At 37.8% G+C, this 19,485-nt stretch overlaps 1 protein-coding gene across 10 annotated transcripts in view; it reads left to right on the top strand.

Annotated features, from left to right (window-relative positions):
• The window catches only part of atp8b1 (ATPase phospholipid transporting 8B1), a 178,599-nt gene extending 164,728 nt beyond the window's left edge, over nucleotides 1-13,871 (top strand). For 9 of the 10 annotated variants that reach the window (XM_069923989.1, XM_069923995.1, XM_069923988.1 and 6 more), the window contains 5 exons: nucleotides 252-335; nucleotides 566-811; nucleotides 3,605-3,743; nucleotides 10,171-10,301; nucleotides 12,408-13,871. In XM_069923989.1, coding sequence (XP_069780090.1) covers nucleotides 252-335; nucleotides 566-811; nucleotides 3,605-3,743; nucleotides 10,171-10,301; nucleotides 12,408-12,635 — 828 coding nt within the window. In that variant the 3' untranslated portion in view covers nucleotides 12,636-13,871. Of the gene's footprint in view, nucleotides 1-251; nucleotides 336-565; nucleotides 812-3,604; nucleotides 3,744-3,850; nucleotides 4,047-10,170; nucleotides 10,302-12,407 lie in introns of those variants that run through there. The other variant, XM_069923993.1, reaches the window with a different exon arrangement.
• Nucleotides 13,872-19,485: the final 5,614 nt, after the last annotated feature.

Below are 19,485 nucleotides of genomic sequence, written 5' to 3'. Positions count from 1 at the left end.
GGAGGAATTTCAATCGAGTTCTTTTGTCTATTATGCTTGCGAAAAATTTATTTTTGTAATTCTTCCATAGATGCTACATTTATTGTGCATGGCCTCGTTTTGATTGGTGTTCATAACTGTAATTTTATTTTCAAATAAGTTTTTATCTACTGAAATAAAAATTTAATTTCTTGCATATGCACAAAACATAATTGCTACAATTTAGAGAAGTAAAGAAATCTCGTTTTCCTTTTTTTTCTCCTCTTGCACAGACTGCATACGAGAACTGGTTTATCACGCTTTACAACGTTCTCTACAGCAGTCTTCCAGTGTTGGTTGTTGGCGTGCTTGATCAGGTGCGTTCCATTCCAAATAATCAATGCCAATATCATTTGTGAATATTCATTAAATGCATAAATCTTGAAGAGGGAAGTATATTTCTCCCCCCCAGGCCAAATGAACAATGGTAAAAATGAGGAACTAAAAGGGTGCATTCTCTTCTGCTCCTCTTGCATTGTTCCAAGCTATTATTTGGATTATAATTTTATGTTTTACTCATTTTTCTCCTCTTTGCCCTTCTCTTTAGGATGTCACAGATAAATTGAGTCTACGGTTTCCGAAGCTTTATATACCAGGGCAAAAAGGATCTTACTTCAATTTTACAAAGTTTTTTTTCAGCTTGTTTCATGGCATTGTCATATCCATGATCATTTTCTTTATACCATATGGAGCCTTCCTTCAAACAATGGGTCAAGATGGCGAAGCACCAACAGACTACCAGTCATTTGCAGTCACCACAGCCTCCTCCCTAATCATAGCGGTTAATTTCCAGGTAAGTATACAATTTCCTCCATTTTCTTTCAAATGCTCTTCGAATTTAAATGCAATTTTCCCCTGAATTCCTTAACAACGTTAGCAGTGGATAAGCATGTGAGGTCATCTTCAAGATGCTTTGTTAATTCTGTCCACAGTTCTGCAAGCTTTCTAGCAGAGGTCATTAATCATAAAGCATGGCTTTTGTTGCTATGTATTCCCAGGTCTATGAAGCTAACTTGTGGCTTTGGCTGAAATCTGCAAAGACAAAAGTGTAAGCTTTGGAATCTTCTGGACTGTGTAACTTACCATTCATATGTCGTTCTAACACACCAGAGAGGATTATTTTCTTTCTCCACATTTTAGTATTTGCTAATTCTAGTTTATTATTGTTCAGAAGTATCTCATTCAGTTTACAAGCATAGAGTTCCAGAATAATGAGGTAATGTTGCAGCTCTATAAATCTCTGGTTAGAGCAGTGCTCTCAAACTTTTTCTTTCCACTCACATACCACTTTAAGTATTCCCTATGCCACAAGTGTTCTGTGATTAATAAGGGATTGCTTGAGGTGGTATGTGGGTGAAAAGAAAAAGTTTGAAAATCACTGTTTTAATCGTATCTAATTGACTCATTATGTGCACAGTTTCATAACTCCAAAGGAAATGGGCCAATGACAATTTTTCTCAAGCAAAATATTTCAGTAACAATTGGGTCTAGAGCAGTGATTCTCAACCTTCCCTTCTCACTCACATACCAACTTAAAGAATCCCTTACTAATCACGGAGCACCAATTGCATAAGGAATACTTAGTGGTATGTGAGTGCAAAGAAAAAGGTTGAGAACCACGAGGTTAGAGCACATTTGGAATATTGTGTTCATTTCCGGTCACCTCATTATGGGAAGGATGTGGGATCTATGGAGAGGGTGCAGAGGAGACTTGCCTGGATTGGAAAATGTGTCTTGAAGCAAAGTTAAGAGAGCTAGGATGAAGAAGGATGAGAGATGGCAATGTAGATTTAAAAGATTATGAGAGGCATAGCCAGCACATTTTTCCTGGGGTGACAGTAGCAAATACTAATTGACCTCTGCACAAGGTGAGGGAGCAAAGTTTGGGGGAAATGTGAGGGGCTTTCTTTACACCAACTAGTAGGTGCCTGGAATGCATTACCAGGGCAATGGTGGAGACTGGTACAATAGGGACATCGAAAAAAAGCTCCTAGACAGGCACTTGCACACAAGAAAAAAAGAGGTAGGGAAAGTTTAGGTTTTTGAATAGGTTTATATAAGTCAGTACAACATCAAGCTCTCCAGCGCATGACGTCCTGTTTTGCGGAAACTGCCAACATGTTTGGCCTGGAAGTCAGCCTGAAGAAAACTGAGGTCCTCCATCAGCCAGCTCCCCACCATGACCACCAGCCCCCCCACATCTCCATCGGGCACAATGAACTCAAAACAGTCAACCAGTTTACTTACCTCGGCTGCACCATTTCATCTGATGCAAGGATCGACAAAGAGATGGACAACAGACTCGCCAAGGCAAATAGCGCCTTTGGAAGACTACACAAAGAGTCTGGAAAAATAATCACCTGAAGAAACACACAAAGATCAGCGTGTACAGAGCCGTTGTCATACCCACGCTCCTGTTAGGCTCCGAATCATGGGTCCTCTACCGGCATCACCTACGGCTCCTAGGACGCTTCCATCAGCGCTGTCTCCGCTCCATCCTCAACATTCATTGGAATGACTTCATCACCAACATCGAAGTACTCGAGCTGGCAGAGTCCGCAAGCATCGAATCCATGCTGCTGAAGACCCAACTGTAACAAAAATATATACAGCATTGATATCCCAACCATGCACGTCTAAAATTATATCTTATTAATTAAGATACAGATATATAAACACCAGGATTATTATTTGGTCATTTAATTGTTGCAACCAGATTTTGTTTTGGGGATTTGCATCAACTTTAGGTTTGTGGTTAGTACCAATTGCGAGGATTTCTATAAACTTACATTTGCTCACATTTTCTGTTTCCTTTTGGGCCAGAACTTGCAGTTGTTATAAAGCCACACATTCTTGAGGTCTCTACAACCTATATGAACAAGGCAAGGATTAATATACAGAAAAAATTCACATTTGTAGTTTAGACACTCTGTTTGCTGGTTAACTTTTTGCTGTGCAGACATGTTTGTTGCAACTTTCAAAGTAGCTGCTAAATTGTGCAGAGCAGTAAATGTACACGTATGCTGAATAGACTGAATACAGTAGTTATATGTAATAGTCAAATCATATGGCAAAAGTGTAGCTGTTACCATTTGCTTAACTTATAAGGGAACACAGCCAAAAAAAATCAGTGTGTTCTTTCTCCCACCAGTCTCATTCCTCAAGCCATCATCTATTCGAGCTAAACGGCTCAACTTGCAGGTTTGATGATGCAGTATGTTGCCTTGAGTAAGTTGAGGGTTGGCCTTTATCCACAAATTTGATGATCCGCGATCATTCAATTGGCAGACCAAGTGTCTCCGAACATGTATGTGCCTTCCAGCTGCAGCAGAATCATTGTCGCTTCCAGACAAGGTTATTCTGATGGCTGTTACACTCACTGACCACTGCAGAAGGAAAATGAAGGAATGCATGTGGAGAACTATTAAGTATTGTGTTTTGTGAATATCACCATTGAAAACTGGTTGCAGAACTGACACCACGTAATCATTCAATGAATTTTATTTTGCTCCAAGTTTACCGTGTATTTAAACATAGAATATTGAAAATAGAATGTACGTTCAATATTTTAATTGCTTTCTTGCAGATTGCTATGGATACCTCTTACTGGACATTTATTAATGCGTTTTCAGTCTTTGGAAGTATCGTTCTGTATTTTGCAATCATGTTTGATCTTCACAGTGCAGGAATACATATCCTTTTTCCATCAGTTTTTACCTTTACTGGTTAGTAACATAATTATTGTATGGTATTTAAAGCACAGTAATGTTTCAAGTGGCCATCTGTTCTGGCATTTGTGCTCCTTTTAATCCACTTTCCATCCCTGTTTCAGAAAGAAAGGTAATAATTTAAATTGGGACACACAAGAGACTGGAGATGTTGAAATCTGGAGCAAAAAAAAACGCTGGAGCAACTCAGCAGGCTTAGCCACATCAATGAGGGCCAAAGAAATTGGTGATATTTGGCCCTGAAAATTCCTCTCCTCCCTACTGATACAATTTGAACTCCACAGTTCATCCAACAGAATTTTTTTTTTCGAATAAATGCATTGGTTAAAAGGTATAAATTTGTTCAGGGGCTGGTAAAGAGCAAAGTTATGTATCTTACTGTACTGAAAGACTAAAATAATAACGAGTTTGCTGACATAGACATTGTACCATGTACATCCACACAAAATATTTCTCGCTGCAGCCAAATTGGAACTTGTGAACAAAAACTATAATACTAAGCCAATTGAATTAAATTAACAGAGACCATAAATACACAAGATTGACAGCTAATCACAGAAATGGTGCAAAAGAATATAGTGACTCGCAACAGTGCAGACAGACCTTTAGCTTTTGCGACTATCAGAGCAGTCTTTGATTAGTGTACCAAGGGGAGATTCAAGAATCTGATAGCTGGCAAAAGAAACTGTTCTTGAACCAAGAGAAGCTGTTTTTGCCCAAGTCGAAGTAGCATATTATTTTAATGTCTTGATTGAGTTCTAAGTATCCAGCAAAATACATTTGTGTAATTTTAATTTTTTGCCATTTTCCAGACTGACGTCCTTTTCACTGCTTTTAACAGAAATTGACAAAGTCAAATTGGATAAATGCTATTCAATCACTTTTATTTTATAAAATGCAAGGAAAATGCATTGTTGAGAGGTCTGTGCCTTATTGCTGATAATGCAGACTATCCCCAATTAACAGCCCTTTTATTGATGTGCACTAAATTGGTATACCATATATACTCGTGTAAAAAGTTAAATTTTCTGGACTCTTTTTAAATTTGAGGTTGTTTATTACTTGTATGTTACTTTTGAGAGGCTGAAATTCACACTAGAATCCAAAATACCATATCAGTCAAGAAGTCCAAATAATCTTTAAACAATAAAAAACCGAAAACACAATGAATTAAACATAGTCTGGCCATCAAAACATACATCCTACCACGTGGAAGATCGGGACTGCAGTGTTGTCTGAGGAGTTGGGAGCTCTGGTCTGTGGGGGGCCTTGACCAGGTGAGAAAACTGCATTCAAGGCATCGGGAGTGCTGATCGGTTCCGGCCAGGGCTGAGGTGAGAGCCTGCATTCCAGGTTTCGGGAGCTCGGATGGGCAGGCAGCCGGGGCCAAGGCATGAGTTCTCGATGAGACAGCAGGAACTCTGGCCTGTGGGTGGCCAGGTTCAAGATGAGAGACTAGGGTTAACTTTTACACAAGATAGATGGAGAATTCCATTTTTGGGGGGCCAAAAATAGGGGGTTGACTTTTGCATGAGATTGACTTTTACACAAGAATATAAAGTAATTAAAAATTAATAGCTCAGGCACAATAATTAAACTGTTCTAAAACTGGTCATTTTCAGTAGAATTGAAATAAATCTTGATCCTGTCATTCTTGCATGAGTCTGTAAAGGATAAAGCAAAAAACATTGCCATGTGAATAAAGGCTTTGTTTTTTATTCATCCTTCCTTTCCTGACGATAATTCCCTGTGCAGTTATATGGTCATTTGGTAAAGAGAATAATGCCTATGACTCAGTGTTTACCAGTAGATATTCTCGAACATTTAGCTCCCAACTATAACAGCAAACATATTCTTTACAAGTGCCCAGGGATGCAGAGCAGGTACTCTGTTATCCAGGTTAAAATTTCTGATGTTTCTCCTCCATCCACACCATTCCTCGCATTGAAGTGCCAAGGATAATTATCAATTCAGTGCTGGTTTTATTTGAGATCAGCTAACTTGACAATATTTACTTGCCTCCCTGCATATTACAATACTTAATTGGGTTCTGACTTGGCTGCCTATTGAAAAATTGGGAAAATATAAATTTTTTTGATGCAAAGTTGAATAAAGGAAGGGATATCTGAAGTAATAGGCAGGGATGTCTGTAATTTTGTTCCTGCCACTTGGATAGGGAATAAATTAAAATTATTTTCACCACTGTGGATTTGTACTGATGGAATTGTGCAGCTGTTGCAAACAAAAAAAGGGTTCTATTCCTTTTGAGCCATGATTATCATCTTGCTCTGTCATTAGCCAGGGCATCAAAATTTATAAGGAGAAAGCCACGCTGGTGGGCTGATTGGGAATATGGTTCAGCTCATGATTAAATGGTAGGGTAGACACCTATTTCTGCTCCTATATATTATGGTCTTGTGTTTAGTAATCTTACAAAATGAAACCAAATTGTAATAAATGCTGCCCTTTGCAACCCACTTTTCCCATCAAGAAAGTACTTCTGAAGTGTTTTCAAAGTTATAATACATGGTAGTATTATGAGAAAGTAAGAGACAAGGAAACAAAAAAACAATTCAAATAATTGGTGGCTATTTTACCAATTTTGCTTTATAATTGTACACCAGGACATCAGAAAATTCTACACATTGTGCCCAAGCATACAGTATATTGTGTCCAGCAGAAAGGGCAAATGGTTTCTTAGTTTAATTTCTCATCAGAAAGATGGCACCTCTGGAACTGCAGCATTCTCTATCCTGCATTGATGGTTCAACAAAAGTTGCTCAAATTACTTCCCTGTAACCAAAGCATAACCTTGTCACTTTCTGAGATGATGCTGAAATAGACAATAGACGTTGGAGTAGGCCCTTCGGCCCGTCGAGCCAGCACCGCCATTTTACAGATCATGGCTGATCACTACCATCAGTACCCCTTTCCAGCCTTATCCCCATAACCCTTAACTCCTTTGCCCACTAGAGTCTTATCTAACTCTCTTTTGAACATAATCAGCGAATCTGCCTCTACCACCCTTTGTGGCAGAGCATTCCACAGATTCACACCTCTGGGTAAAAAAATGTTTTCTCATCTCCGTCCTAAAGGGCCTACCCTGTATTCTTAAACTATGCCCTCTAGTCCTCGTCTCCCCCATCATTGGGAACAAGTAATCCGACTTCACCTTGTCTATCCCCCTGATGATTTTATATACCTCAATCATGTCCCCCCTCATCCTTCTAAACTCCATCGGATACAAGTCCAGTTTTTCTAGCCTTTCAGCATATGTAATATAATAATAATAATAACAATTACAGCACGGAAACAGGCCATTAGGCCCTTCTAGTCCGCACCGAACCAAACACCCCTTTCTAGTCCCACCTCCCTGCACAATGCCCATAACCCTCCATCTTCTTCTCATCCATATACCTGTCCAACCTTTTCTTAAATAATACAATTGACTCCACCGCCACTATTTCTCCCGGAAGATCATTCCACACGGCTACCACTCTCTGAGTAAAGAAGTTCCCCCTCATGTTACCTCTAAACCTCTGCCCCTTAATTCTTAACTCATGTCCTCTTGTTTTAATCTTTCCTCCTCTTAACGGAAATAGTCTATCCACATCTATTCTGTCTATCCCTTTCATAATCTTAAATACTTCTATCAAATCCCCTCTCAACCTTCTATGCTCCAAAGAATAAAGACCCAATCTGTCCAATCTCTCCCCATACTCCAGATGCTTAAACCCAGGCAACATTCTGGTAAACCTTCTCTGCACTCTCTCCACTCTGTTTATATCCTTCCTATAATTAGGCGACCAGAACTGCACACAGAACTCCAAATTAGGCCGCACCAACGTCTTATACAATCTCAACATCACCTCCCAACTCCTATATTCCATGCAATGATTGATAAAGGCCAGCATACTAAAAGCCTTCTTCACCACCCTATTCACGTGAGTTTCTACCTTCAGGGAACGATGTACCGTTACTCCTAAATCTTTCTGCTCTTCTGTATTCCTCAATGCTCTCCCATTTACCACATATGTCCTATTCTGATTCTTCTTACCAAAATGAAGCACCTCACACTTATCAGCATTAAATTCCATCTGCCATTTTTCAGCCCACTTTTCTAAGCAGCCCAAATCCCTCTGCAATCCTTGAAAACCTTCTTCATTATCCACTATTCCACCTATCTTAGTATTGTCTGCATATTTACTAATCCAATTCACCACCCCATCATCTAGATCATTAATGTATATAACGAACAACAATGGGCCCAATACAGATCCTTGAGGCACACTGGTCACCGGCCTCCAACCTGACAGACAATTATCCACTACCACTCTCTGGCCCCTCCCTTTCACCAATGTTCAATCCATTTGACTATCTTAAAATTTATACCTAAAGACTGCACCTTCCTAACTAACCTTCCATGTGGTACCTTATCGAAGGCCTTACTGAAGTCCATATAGACAACATCCACTGCGCTACCCTCATCCACATTCCTAGTCACCTCTTCAAAAAATTCAATCAGATTGGTCAAACATGACCTTCCTCCCACAAATCCATGTTGAGTGCTCCTGATCAGACCCTGTCTATCCAGATGTTTATAAGTACTATCTCTAAGAATTTTCTCCATTAATTTACCTACCACAGACGTCAAACTTACAGGCCGATAGTTGCCAGGCTTCCTCCTTGAACCCTTTTTAAATAATGGAACCACATGCGCAATGCGCCAATCCTCCGGCACTATCCCCATATCTAATGACATTTGGAAAATTACCGCCAGAGCCTCTGCTATTTCCTCCTTCACTTCTCTCAATGTCCTGGGGAAGATCCCGTCTGGTCCCGGAGACTTATCCACCTTTATATTCTTCAAAAGCCTTAAAACTACACCTTTTGTAATCTCTATATTCCCCATATTTACCCAATTTGCTTTTTTTATCCCACATCTCCCAATATCCTTCTCCTTAGTGAATACCGAAGAAAAGAAACTGTTCAATATCTCCCCCATTTCTCTAGGCTCCACACACAGTTTTCCACTCTGATTTTCTAAGGGACCAATTTTGTCTCTAGCTTTCCTCTTACCATTAACATATTTGTAGAACTCTTTTGGATTAGTTTTCACCCTGCTTGCCATAGTTTTCTCGTACCTTCTTTTAGCTTTCCTAATTCCTCTCTTAAGATTCCTCTTACATTCAATGTATCTTTCAAACATCTCCTTAACTCCATGCTTCTTATATCTAATGTACGCCTCCCTTTTTCTTCGAACCAAGTTTCCAATATTCCTTGAAAACAACGGCTCTCTCAAACCTTTTGCCCCTCCTTTTAACCTAACAGGAACATAAAGCTTTTGCACTCTCAAAATCTGATCTTTAAAAGACTTCCATCTCTCTACTACATCCTGCCCATAAAACAAATTGTCCCAATGCACACCCTGCAAGTCCTTTCGCATCTCCTCAAATCTAGCTTTTCCCCAATCAAAAACCTCAATCCTTGGCCCTGATTTCTCTCTTTCCATAATGACATTGAAGCTGATGGCATTATGATCACTGGACCCGAAGTGCTCGCCAACACTAACCTCCGTCACTTGACCCATCCCATTTGCCAACAGTAGATCTAACACTGCTCCTTCTCTGGTCGGCACCTCTACATATTGTTGTAAAAAACTATCTTGCACACATTTCACAAACTCTAACCCATCCATTCCTTTCACAGAATGTGTTTCCCAATCTATATGTGGAAAATTAAAATCTCCCATAATTACAACCCTGTGCTTATCACAAATATCTACTATCTCCCTACAGATTTGCTCCTCTAGGTCTCGGTCCCCTCCGGGTGGTCTATAATACACCCCTACAAGTGTAACCTCTCCTTTCCTACTCCTCAGTTCCACCCAAATAGCCTCCGTGGATGTGCCCTCTAATCTATCCTTCCTAGGCACCGCTGTAATATTTTCCCTGACAAGCAATGCAACCCCACCTCCTCTTGCCCCTCCGACTCTTATCACACCTAAAACAACGAAACCCAGGGATATTCAACCCTGCCATCCCTGGAACTAACCTTGTAAATCAGCGCTGCACACCCTCTTTAGCTAGTATGTCCTTCCTCAAGTTTGGAGACCAGAACTGGAAGCAATACTCCAGGTGGGGTCTCACCAGGGCCCTGGACAACTGCAGAAGGGCATCTCTGTTCCTAAACTCCAATCCCCTCTTTATGAAAGCCAACATGCCATTTGCAATTATCGTTTCTGTATCAAAGAATAGTTCAACAAAACTCGAGTGGAATTTTAATTTCACTAATGGGATGCAACTGTTTTAGCCGAAAACAAAACTGGATTGTTAAATTTGCTGCAGTTGATTGATGGAAAGTTGTTTTTGTCATCTTTCATTTGGTATCTCATGCTATAGTAATTTAATCATATACTTCACAGGTGCTGCCCCTAATGCTCTTCGACAGCCATATCTATGGTTGACTATCATTCTAACTGTGGCAATCTGTCTTCTCCCTGTTGTTGCCATTCGCTTTATGATGCAGGTTGTGAGCCCATCGGAGACTGACAAAGTAAGTAACAAGATGGTTGCCAAAACTATGTTCATTTTCACCTGTTTTGCATTGAGTCAATAACAATTCATTTTTTTTAGTGCATTTTCCTTTTTTTAAAAAAAACTAATTCTTGAATTTAAAAGATCAGTTTTCTTTATAAAATTCTGAATGATGGTGACAGGGTTGAGGTGATGTTTCCTCGTGTTTGAGAATCTAAGGGCCATTGTTTTTAAAAAGTTGCTCATTTAAGATGCTTTCTTTTTATTTGTGATTAAGTTTTATAATTCTCTTCCTTGGAATGCTAGAAGCAGAACTGTAAACCTATTTAAGACATAGGTAGGTACTTTGGAAGCAAGGGTGGAAGATTAGCAGGTAAAAGGAAATGTGAAATTGAGGTCACGATAATAAATTGAGCAAAGGGATATAAGGAGTAGAGTGGCGTACATCTGTCCCTAATTTTGTAGGTTAATTTTTTAGTAACAAAAGGTGGGATTTGAACAAGGATTAAGAGCAGAGAAAGGCCAATTTAAGTTGTGTGAAGTTTGGGAGGATTTTCCTGCAGTGTGACCTTTAAAATGTCAATGGTATTGGACAATACTTCCTTTTGTTGTGATATATTTGGGATGAGTTTCATTAAAGGTACATGCTGAGTTCTTGAAGATGGAAACAATGAGTGGTTTAATAGCAGCCAGACATCTGTAGAAGGGTGAAAAGAGAGATGAACAAATGTCGAGAAGGTTCAAACTGTGACGATGTCCTTATTCTGATTAATGGTTCAGAAAAAGACCAATTAGAGTTTGGCTGATTTTAAGGAAAGTACGTTCTGGTGTGTATAATTGCTGAAATACAATGCAGGGTAACTTGAATGACTATTTGAAAAATCCATCAAGCGATTGGAGGGGATGTGGCAGATTATACCATGCATAGCTTTTCAAAAGAAACCAGGTCAGTTAAAAGGGAGGCAAAGGTAGACTGTTTTGGAGTTGGTCAACAAAATTTACATTGTGGAATAGAACAGGAAGGAAAGTTCTAAATTGGGATATGGCCAATTATCCTAAGATGAGGTAAAATATTGCAAAAAGGAAAACAATGTAAATCAGTGTAGGGAATAATGGGTGAGAGGGGGAATCCCTTGAGATATGGAAAATTGGATTAGAAATTAGCTCAATGGGAGAATTCCAGGCAACTGACTGTTGGCAATCTTAGTTGTATTTGCATCCCTTGCTTTTGTAATCTTCATTTGAATGCCTATGATTAAAACTTGAATATGATACTAAAGTTGGTAATGTAGCTGAATGGAAAGGAGAAAGTCATTGGATTTCGATGTGGTTTTGTGCAGAAATGGTGAATTTCAGGTAATTGTTTGGAGAAGGCAAACATGTTGAGGATCAGACGGTTCTTGGAGTGAATGTTTATAATTCCTCGAAGATCGCAGGATAGATGGAAAAATGGTTATAAAAGATGATGGCACTGTAATTGTAATAAACATTAAGGCAAAGCTTATGAAATGCTGAGAATTCTATTCATGGTGCAGGAAGAATGAAATGTAAAGATAAAAGTTCAGTGAATATTTAATAATTCTGAAGAATCATGGTTATGACAAGATAATGGTTGGTCTGGGGAACAATGGGATCTGAAGTGACATTTAATCTTGGCATAAAAACAAATCTGAGTGTCCTAAACCAAATAAACAGGAAGGATCTATTTAACCCTTAAATTGGTACAGTATTGTTTTATCATGGGAAACTGAAATTAAAAGGTTTGGAGAGTGGCTTTGTGGGTCAAGGAAAGTGTGGTTAATAATGGTAATTAGTGGCTGAGGAAATTCTTTCTCATCCAAATTGTTGTGGGACAAGATACTTGCAGCATGAGAAGCTGATGGAGCTTTAAAAAAAAATCTTCCACAAGTTTATAAAAAGAAGGCTTTGAAGTACAATTAACTTAATACCTACATTTTGGGGCAGCATGGATACAATGAGTTGGTCTCCTTAAGATGACATTGTTATCAGTTGACATCAATTATCGTGGCTTTATTGAAACTAAAATTCCTTCATAATCTATTTAATGTTTAATAATCACTTTAATAATATCTTGTTTTTAGTAATTTTATCTTATTTTTAATAGATTCAAATGAACCGCAAAAGGTATGAGATTGAATTATTGCCTAAACCAAGTCGGCCAAGTTCATTCCATCGCGGTACATCTGTTCGCCGATCTGCCTACGCATTTTCGCATCAACGAGGATATGCTGACCTAATTTCTTCAGGTCGCAGCATCCGTAAAAAAGGAACACGTTCTGACCCAGGTGTCAACAGTCAGACACAGGAAACAGCAGGTGTCAACGCAAGCTGAACATCACGATGTTGAGGCTTTTTGCTAACTTTTATTGAAAACAATTTTGCTGAAAGGGAGACAACTTTTTAAAAGAAAATCTCAGGATAAATTGGAGGTTTCCAATGCACTCGATGTATGACTTTCTACTCTTTGCGTTGCGAGATCTGGGATCCTCCCAATTTGCACAAAAGAAAGATGAGGAAATGTGTTCTGCAGGGGCCAACAATTATGTTAAAGTAGCAAGAAGAGAGTACCTGGTTTCCAAGCATTCTTCTCCTGTTGCTAGATTGCAATATTTTAAGGATTTTCATTAATGAGACTTTGTGTATCAATGAGGATGAGCAATAAAAAGATGTAGAATTTTGTTTTATTGACTTGCAGCAGATACCTGAGGAAATTAGGTATTTTTCATGTTTACATTTATGTAAGTTACTCTATTTTTTATAACCACTTGTGAATACCAGCTAATTTGTCTTCAATATTATCTTTATTTGTTACAGCATTCAATCTTTTATAAAATTCTATTTTTCCACTATTCAAATTCTGAAATCCAGGTGTTTAAAATAAACTTTAAAAAATAAATAAATAGATAGATCTGCACTGCCATTTTTATTTTCTAATATTAAATTCTTTATTTCTTTTCAAGAGATTAAATACTTATTTCAAATGTTCTTCCTTATCAACCTTTTAAACCATTATATTTGCCTTGAAGCTTTAAATGATGTGTACATACAATTTGTATTTTCAAGATCATTTTCTTTACCAAAGGACAATTAAAAATGTAAAATTTATTGATTTTCGTTCATTTATTCCAACGTGTATCTTTTGTTGAAACACAAGTCATGGTAGCATAGAAGAAATGTTAACTTGCCTTTAATACCTTGTTATCATATCCAAGGAAAAATGCAAGATTGACAAATTATGTTGAAAGTAGCTTGGTATTGTACCACGGTTGAATGTAAGAACTGGTTGCTGTTTAGTCCATTTTTTTAATGTTACTGAGAGCAAAAAAAAGGTTCCCAGAATCTTTGTTCCTCTGATCAAAAATGTTTTTGGGTTCGTCAGGTGATTGATGGTCTAATTTGTGCATCTATAATATGATATCAATTGTTTAGTTAAAATTTATGGTCTCCATTTTTCAGAATAAAAGTTGGTGAGGACTATGAAATAGCATAAATTGATTGCTTATTTCCTATCTAACTGTAATTGCTTCTCTTCATGTAACTTCATTAAATGTGCGCCCACAACTCTAAACACGTACAAGTTTTGATTTCAGTGCTCTTCCATAATCATCCGTGACAATGGAACTGCAGCAGCTCAGAAGGAATTTCTGGTTAGTCTGAAAATGTTTAATTTCTGCAGCAAAAAGGTTGCATGTTAAAAGAAACTTTTCATTATACAAACTCAAAATTAGGCTGACTCAAGTGGGCAACAGTTCAAATGTTCCTTGCATCAATTTTTTTCAAAATGGGGTAGAGGAATAAATTAATCTGAAAATATGAGCAGAAGGTTTGTTGGAAGTAGCCACACAAATATGGTATAGTGTGAAAGACAACAAGTGGAGATAATTCCTGGAGAAATAAATAGCACTTGTGTTCAAATGCAAATTCCACATGGCACTGTCAAGGATGTTAAAAGATGCAAGTTGATGCTACTGAAGTTAAAATCAGCAATTGTTAAATTTGTTAACTAGGTTCTTGCTTTAGAGAAAAGGGTGTTTAAAATCATGCTTTATACATGTGGTTTTGTATTAAAATAAGATGTAGAAATATACAAGATAGCAAGTACTGGATCAACTTAATGATATAGAAGGGATTTCATTTATTTGTAATTTGTTTATGTTTGAACAAGTTTACTCCTCTTTGTTTCTGCATACTTGAGTTGTTTCCTGAGCTAGATTGAACATGAATATCTAATGATCGCCAATGCCCACCAGTTTGATTCTTCAGGAGTAAGATTTGAGGAGGTGGAGTTTGAAAACTATTGCAGTGACATCACAGGAAAGCTGGTGAATAGTGTTGGGGTTTTTTTGGTTGAGCAGGAAGTTTACAATTAAAAATATTACAATTGTCGATGAGACCAAAATGTTAAGTAGCTGATTCAATAGCCAAATTTCAAAACTGAGAAGATGAGATTATGGGGTTCAATTTGGACAATAAATTGAAAAGCATATTTTAGTGTCCTGGGGAAGGAACATATGAAAGAAATGTCTTCCACTGAAGACATTTGAGCTGATAATTTTCAAGCTAAAGGTGTAGCGTGGGTTTCTAAAGGCATTTTGGAGATGTAAAGCAAGTTGGTGGCCAAACAAGAGGGACGGAAAGTGTGGAAATCATCAAAATGCATACCAATATATTGTCTTCAAGGCTGCTAAGTTGATGACACCTGTGAGGAGAGTGGTTATTATTAGACAAAGGAGCTGCATTTAGAGTTTATTAAATTGTTTATTGTCAAGTATACAGAGATGTGATGGAAAAATTACTTTGTGTGCTACCCATCCAAGTCAACCTATATATATGGAACATCAGGCAGAGCAAAAATAAAGGGGAAAGAGATGAGAAAAGGTACAGTTAAATAGTGCAAAAAATCATCTTTTCATGGGAGATCCATTCTGATAGGCTCCAACTATGAAATTTGTGATGGATATTGCTATCTCAAGCATTTCTATGTGCATCAATAGGAGGTCAGGCAAAGGGTGCAGAATAATTTCTTGCAAAGTCACCAAAGGTAGGATGAGAACCAACTTAAAAGATAGTACACTTTTACCATTGACATACGGAAAGAAAAAACTGGGCTCATTCACTAGCTGTCTTGAAGCAATTTTGGAGGAATTTCAAATAAATGGTTTTGAACCCTATGCAATTAATCTCTCCATGATCACTAGATGATTCTAATGTTACATACCAGAGAGGAGAAAGATGAAGTAGATTGATGGATTTTTTAAAATTCCATGTAGTTGCTGCCTCAGGCATTGGGACTAGTTCTGGGGCAGGAAGGGCCAATTTTGTAATGAAAAAGGAATTTAATCACTTTCATGGCAACTTCATTAGTTCCATTCCCCCTTTAAAGGTTTTACATGAGCGCATGGATGTAAGAAAAATTGAGGGTTATGGTCCATGAGGGAAGGAAAGACGGGATGGATTGATCATCGAGTAGCTGGTCCATGGTCAGTCTAATCTTGATCAATCTAATCATGGGCTGAAGGGAATGTACTGGTCTGTACTGTTCTTTATCTCCAATTGCTGCTCTCCCTCACAACTTTATTTTCGCACATCCTAATCAACTCCCTTTTAAGATGGACAGCTGCATCTCATTTCCTCCAACATTTCTGCTGATCTTTTTTCCATAAATATATTCATACAGTCTTTAAACTTGTATACATTTCAAATATATATTAAATGTTCACAAACAAAAGAAAAACAGTTCTCCCTTTTTCCTTCACACCTCCCCCCCCCCCATAGAAGAATATAACTTTGCATACCATCAGACCTCTCTTTCATAATTTTTTTCTGGGATATCACTTCTTTACATACCTTGAAGGGTCAGGATTACAATTGGATCCCAACATAATCTAAGTATGGTTGCCATATCTTAATAAAATGTTATTTTTTAGGTTGTAAGTGTTTTTTTTTCCCATATATATTCAACTATCCTTCTCTCCAGGCCATCGAGAAATAAGTAGGGGAGAGTCAGACTTCCAAATTATTGCTATACACTTCTTGGCCACAGCAAGGGGCACCTCAACAAAACAGATTTGAAATTTCGTCAATTTATTGCTCATGTCCATAAGGGTTGCCCAGAAGATCCAGCTCTGGGTTATATGTGAAGATAACTCCTGTTATTCTTGATAACATTTCAGCCTGTTAATAATTCATGCCAGAATAGTCTTATCTTCACACACAACCATGTAGAATGTATAAAATTCCAATTTCAAAGCCACATCTAAAGCACATTTCAGATATTTCAAATTTTGATTTATGTAGTTTTTGTGGTGCAAGTTATAATTGATATAGAAAATTGTATTGAAACATTCCATATCTTACATTAATCATTGATGTCCTGCATCCAAACCAGTCAGACCATCATTCCTCTGGTATTCAACACCCATCTCTCCCTCATCCTTTGTAGACCTAGTTTAACACTTTCACTTTGGAGTGCAGAATACATCCTAGTTAAGAATTTAGGTGCATTTCCAAATTGATGCATCTTCTGCACTTTGTTACTTGAGGGAGGGATCATTGTGGGACCCCATCTCTCTCACAAGAAGGAATTCAACTGAAGAAAGCAGTAGGAGGTTCCATTTGACAGATTGTAATTCTGTTTTAGTTGTTCAAAGGACATAAGTTGCCCTTCTTCATAGCAATCTTCAATATGTTTAATTCATTTCTCATGCCAAATATTTAAAATTCTATTGCCCAAGTTCATGAGCAATACTTTGTTCAGGCACAATGGTGCTTTAGGTGATATTCCCACTTTTTTCCAATATTCTCATTAATCTCATGCCAGATTTTAATCATATGTATTAGACTGGTCTTATTTTTTGTTATTAATTTGACATTCCATTTAAAGATGAAATCCTTCACTGTATTTTATCTCATTGTATGTCGTTCCATTTGGATTCATGAGGGAGAGTTCCCTGGATTTTTTTTAAAATCTGGTAAACTTAATCTTCCCAACCTATATTCCTGTGTCAAATTTTCCATAGCGATCCTAGGCACTTGGTTATTCCAAAGTAATTGTCATATATGACCATTAATTATCTTAAAGTTCTTAGGCAAAGAAATCGGCAATGATCGAAAGAAGTGTTGCAGTTTAGGCATCACTTTCACACAATTAACCCTTCCAATTAAAGTACTAGGCAGGTGTCTCCATCTTTGTTAGTCCTGCTCTATCTTTTCAAGCAAGTGGAGATAGTTAAGTTAGTATAAATTATGTAGATTATTATCTACCATTATTTCATACCTGCTAATCTTGAACCAGTGAGTTGTTGGGTGAATTTCACGTCAAGACTGAGATCTGTGGCTTTACAGAAAAGTTTAAGTTGGCAAGGAGTGAGTATCAACATATATTACTAAAGAGAAATCGGGTGCACATAAACAGCACTAGTTAGGATCTAAATGTATATTGTGTGGAAGCAGACAAAATGTGTCAATGAGAACAAGATCCAGTTTAGTGAAAATTACATCAGTGTGTATATATTAAAAAAATATGTTGGTGGGCTGCACAAAAAGTCTTGGAGAATGTGGTCCAAAAGAGGGTTGATCTAAATACTTAATATTCTTGAATATAAAATGTTCAAGGCTACAAAGTTTTAAAAAAATATATGTTGGTGTGCTGCACAAAAAGTCTTGGAGAATGTGGTCCAAAAGAGGGTTGATCTAAATACTTAATATTCTTGAATATAAAATGTTCAAGGCTACAAAGTTTTAAAGAAAATGTAGTGATAGGACTAATTAGGGATTATCTTATTTTTTAAAAATAAAATGGGTTTGGGGGTCAGACATGGTTTTGAAAAGTGCTTCAATAACCATTGAACTGTGTGCATGGGCGAGAAAGAGAGGGAAATAAAAATAAATCTACAAGATACCTGGGTACAAATAAATGGGTATCCGAAGCAGTGAGGAAGGCTTTTTGGTATCTTACTTTCTTTAAGGTCATGTTACAAGGTGTTGGTGTGACCACACTTGGAATATTGTGTGTCACCTTGATACAAGAAGAATGCCATTAAGCTGGAGTTAAATATCAAACATGGAATTGAACATTAAACTGGAAGGGCTGCCGAAAAGATTCACAAGGACACTATCGAGGCAGTGGTTCCCAACCTTTTACTTTCCACTCACCTACCACTTTAAGTATTCCCTATGCCATAAGTGTTCTGTGATTAGTAAGTGATTGCTTAAGTTGGTATGTGAGTGAGAAGGGATGGTTGAGAATCACTGCTCTAGACCCAACTGTTACTGAAATATTTTGCTTGAGAAAAATTGTCATTGGCCCATTTCCTTTGGAGTTATGAAACTGCACATAATGAGTCAATTAGATACGATTAAAACAGTGATTTTCAAACTTTTTCTTTCCATCCACATACCACCTTAAGCAATCCCTTGTTAATCACAGAACACTTATGGCATAGGGAATACTTAGTGGTATGCAAGTGGAAAGAAAAAGGTTGGGAACCACTGATCTCGAGCATAAGGATGACTTTATAGAAGTGTATAAGCTCACCCTCTGCTGGACATCATGACACCCACGTCATGATATCACCCTTCCATATATATCACCCTGTGTGTCAGTAGCCATGTTAATCTAATAGAAGTAAAGGATGAGAAAGCATCACATCTCCAAGTCTTAATTGTGTGAGTGGATATACGACAGTGGCGATGAGGAACGAAACGAACCCTATATGTATTCCATGCACCAATCATGAGAAAAGAAAACTACCTAACAACCCCAACAAATTTCCACCAAAAGGTCAAGATGAAAGTGTGACAAGATGGCAGAGGGAAACCAGGAAATTCAACGAAGTAGAAGAAAGTTGGGATAACTATCTGGAATGGTTTTAACTACTACTGCGTAGCCCACAATATTGTGGAAGGTCCAGTAAACCGCAAACATGCCTTCCTCAGTATAATGGGCAGCAAAACATTCGACCTCCTTAAGACCTTGCTGTCCCCAGAGGATCCAGAGACAAAGACATTCAAGAAATTATTGCACAGCTCTAAGGAACCATTTAAGCCCCAATCCACCAGTTATGGCAGAAAAGCAACGATTCTATGAAAGGAGACATGGATGAGGAGAAACAGTAAGTAAATACCTGGCATTGTTGCACAAACTGGCGGAGCACTGTCATTTCGAGCAGTTTCTAAATCAG

The sequence above is a fragment of the Narcine bancroftii genome, chromosome 3 (assembly GCF_036971445.1).
Source record: "Narcine bancroftii isolate sNarBan1 chromosome 3, sNarBan1.hap1, whole genome shotgun sequence".
Classification (NCBI taxonomy): Eukaryota; Metazoa; Chordata; class Chondrichthyes; order Torpediniformes; family Narcinidae; genus Narcine; species Narcine bancroftii.
Note: the sequence above shows the minus strand (reverse complement) of the source record. Positions and strands in the feature narration are given on the sequence as shown.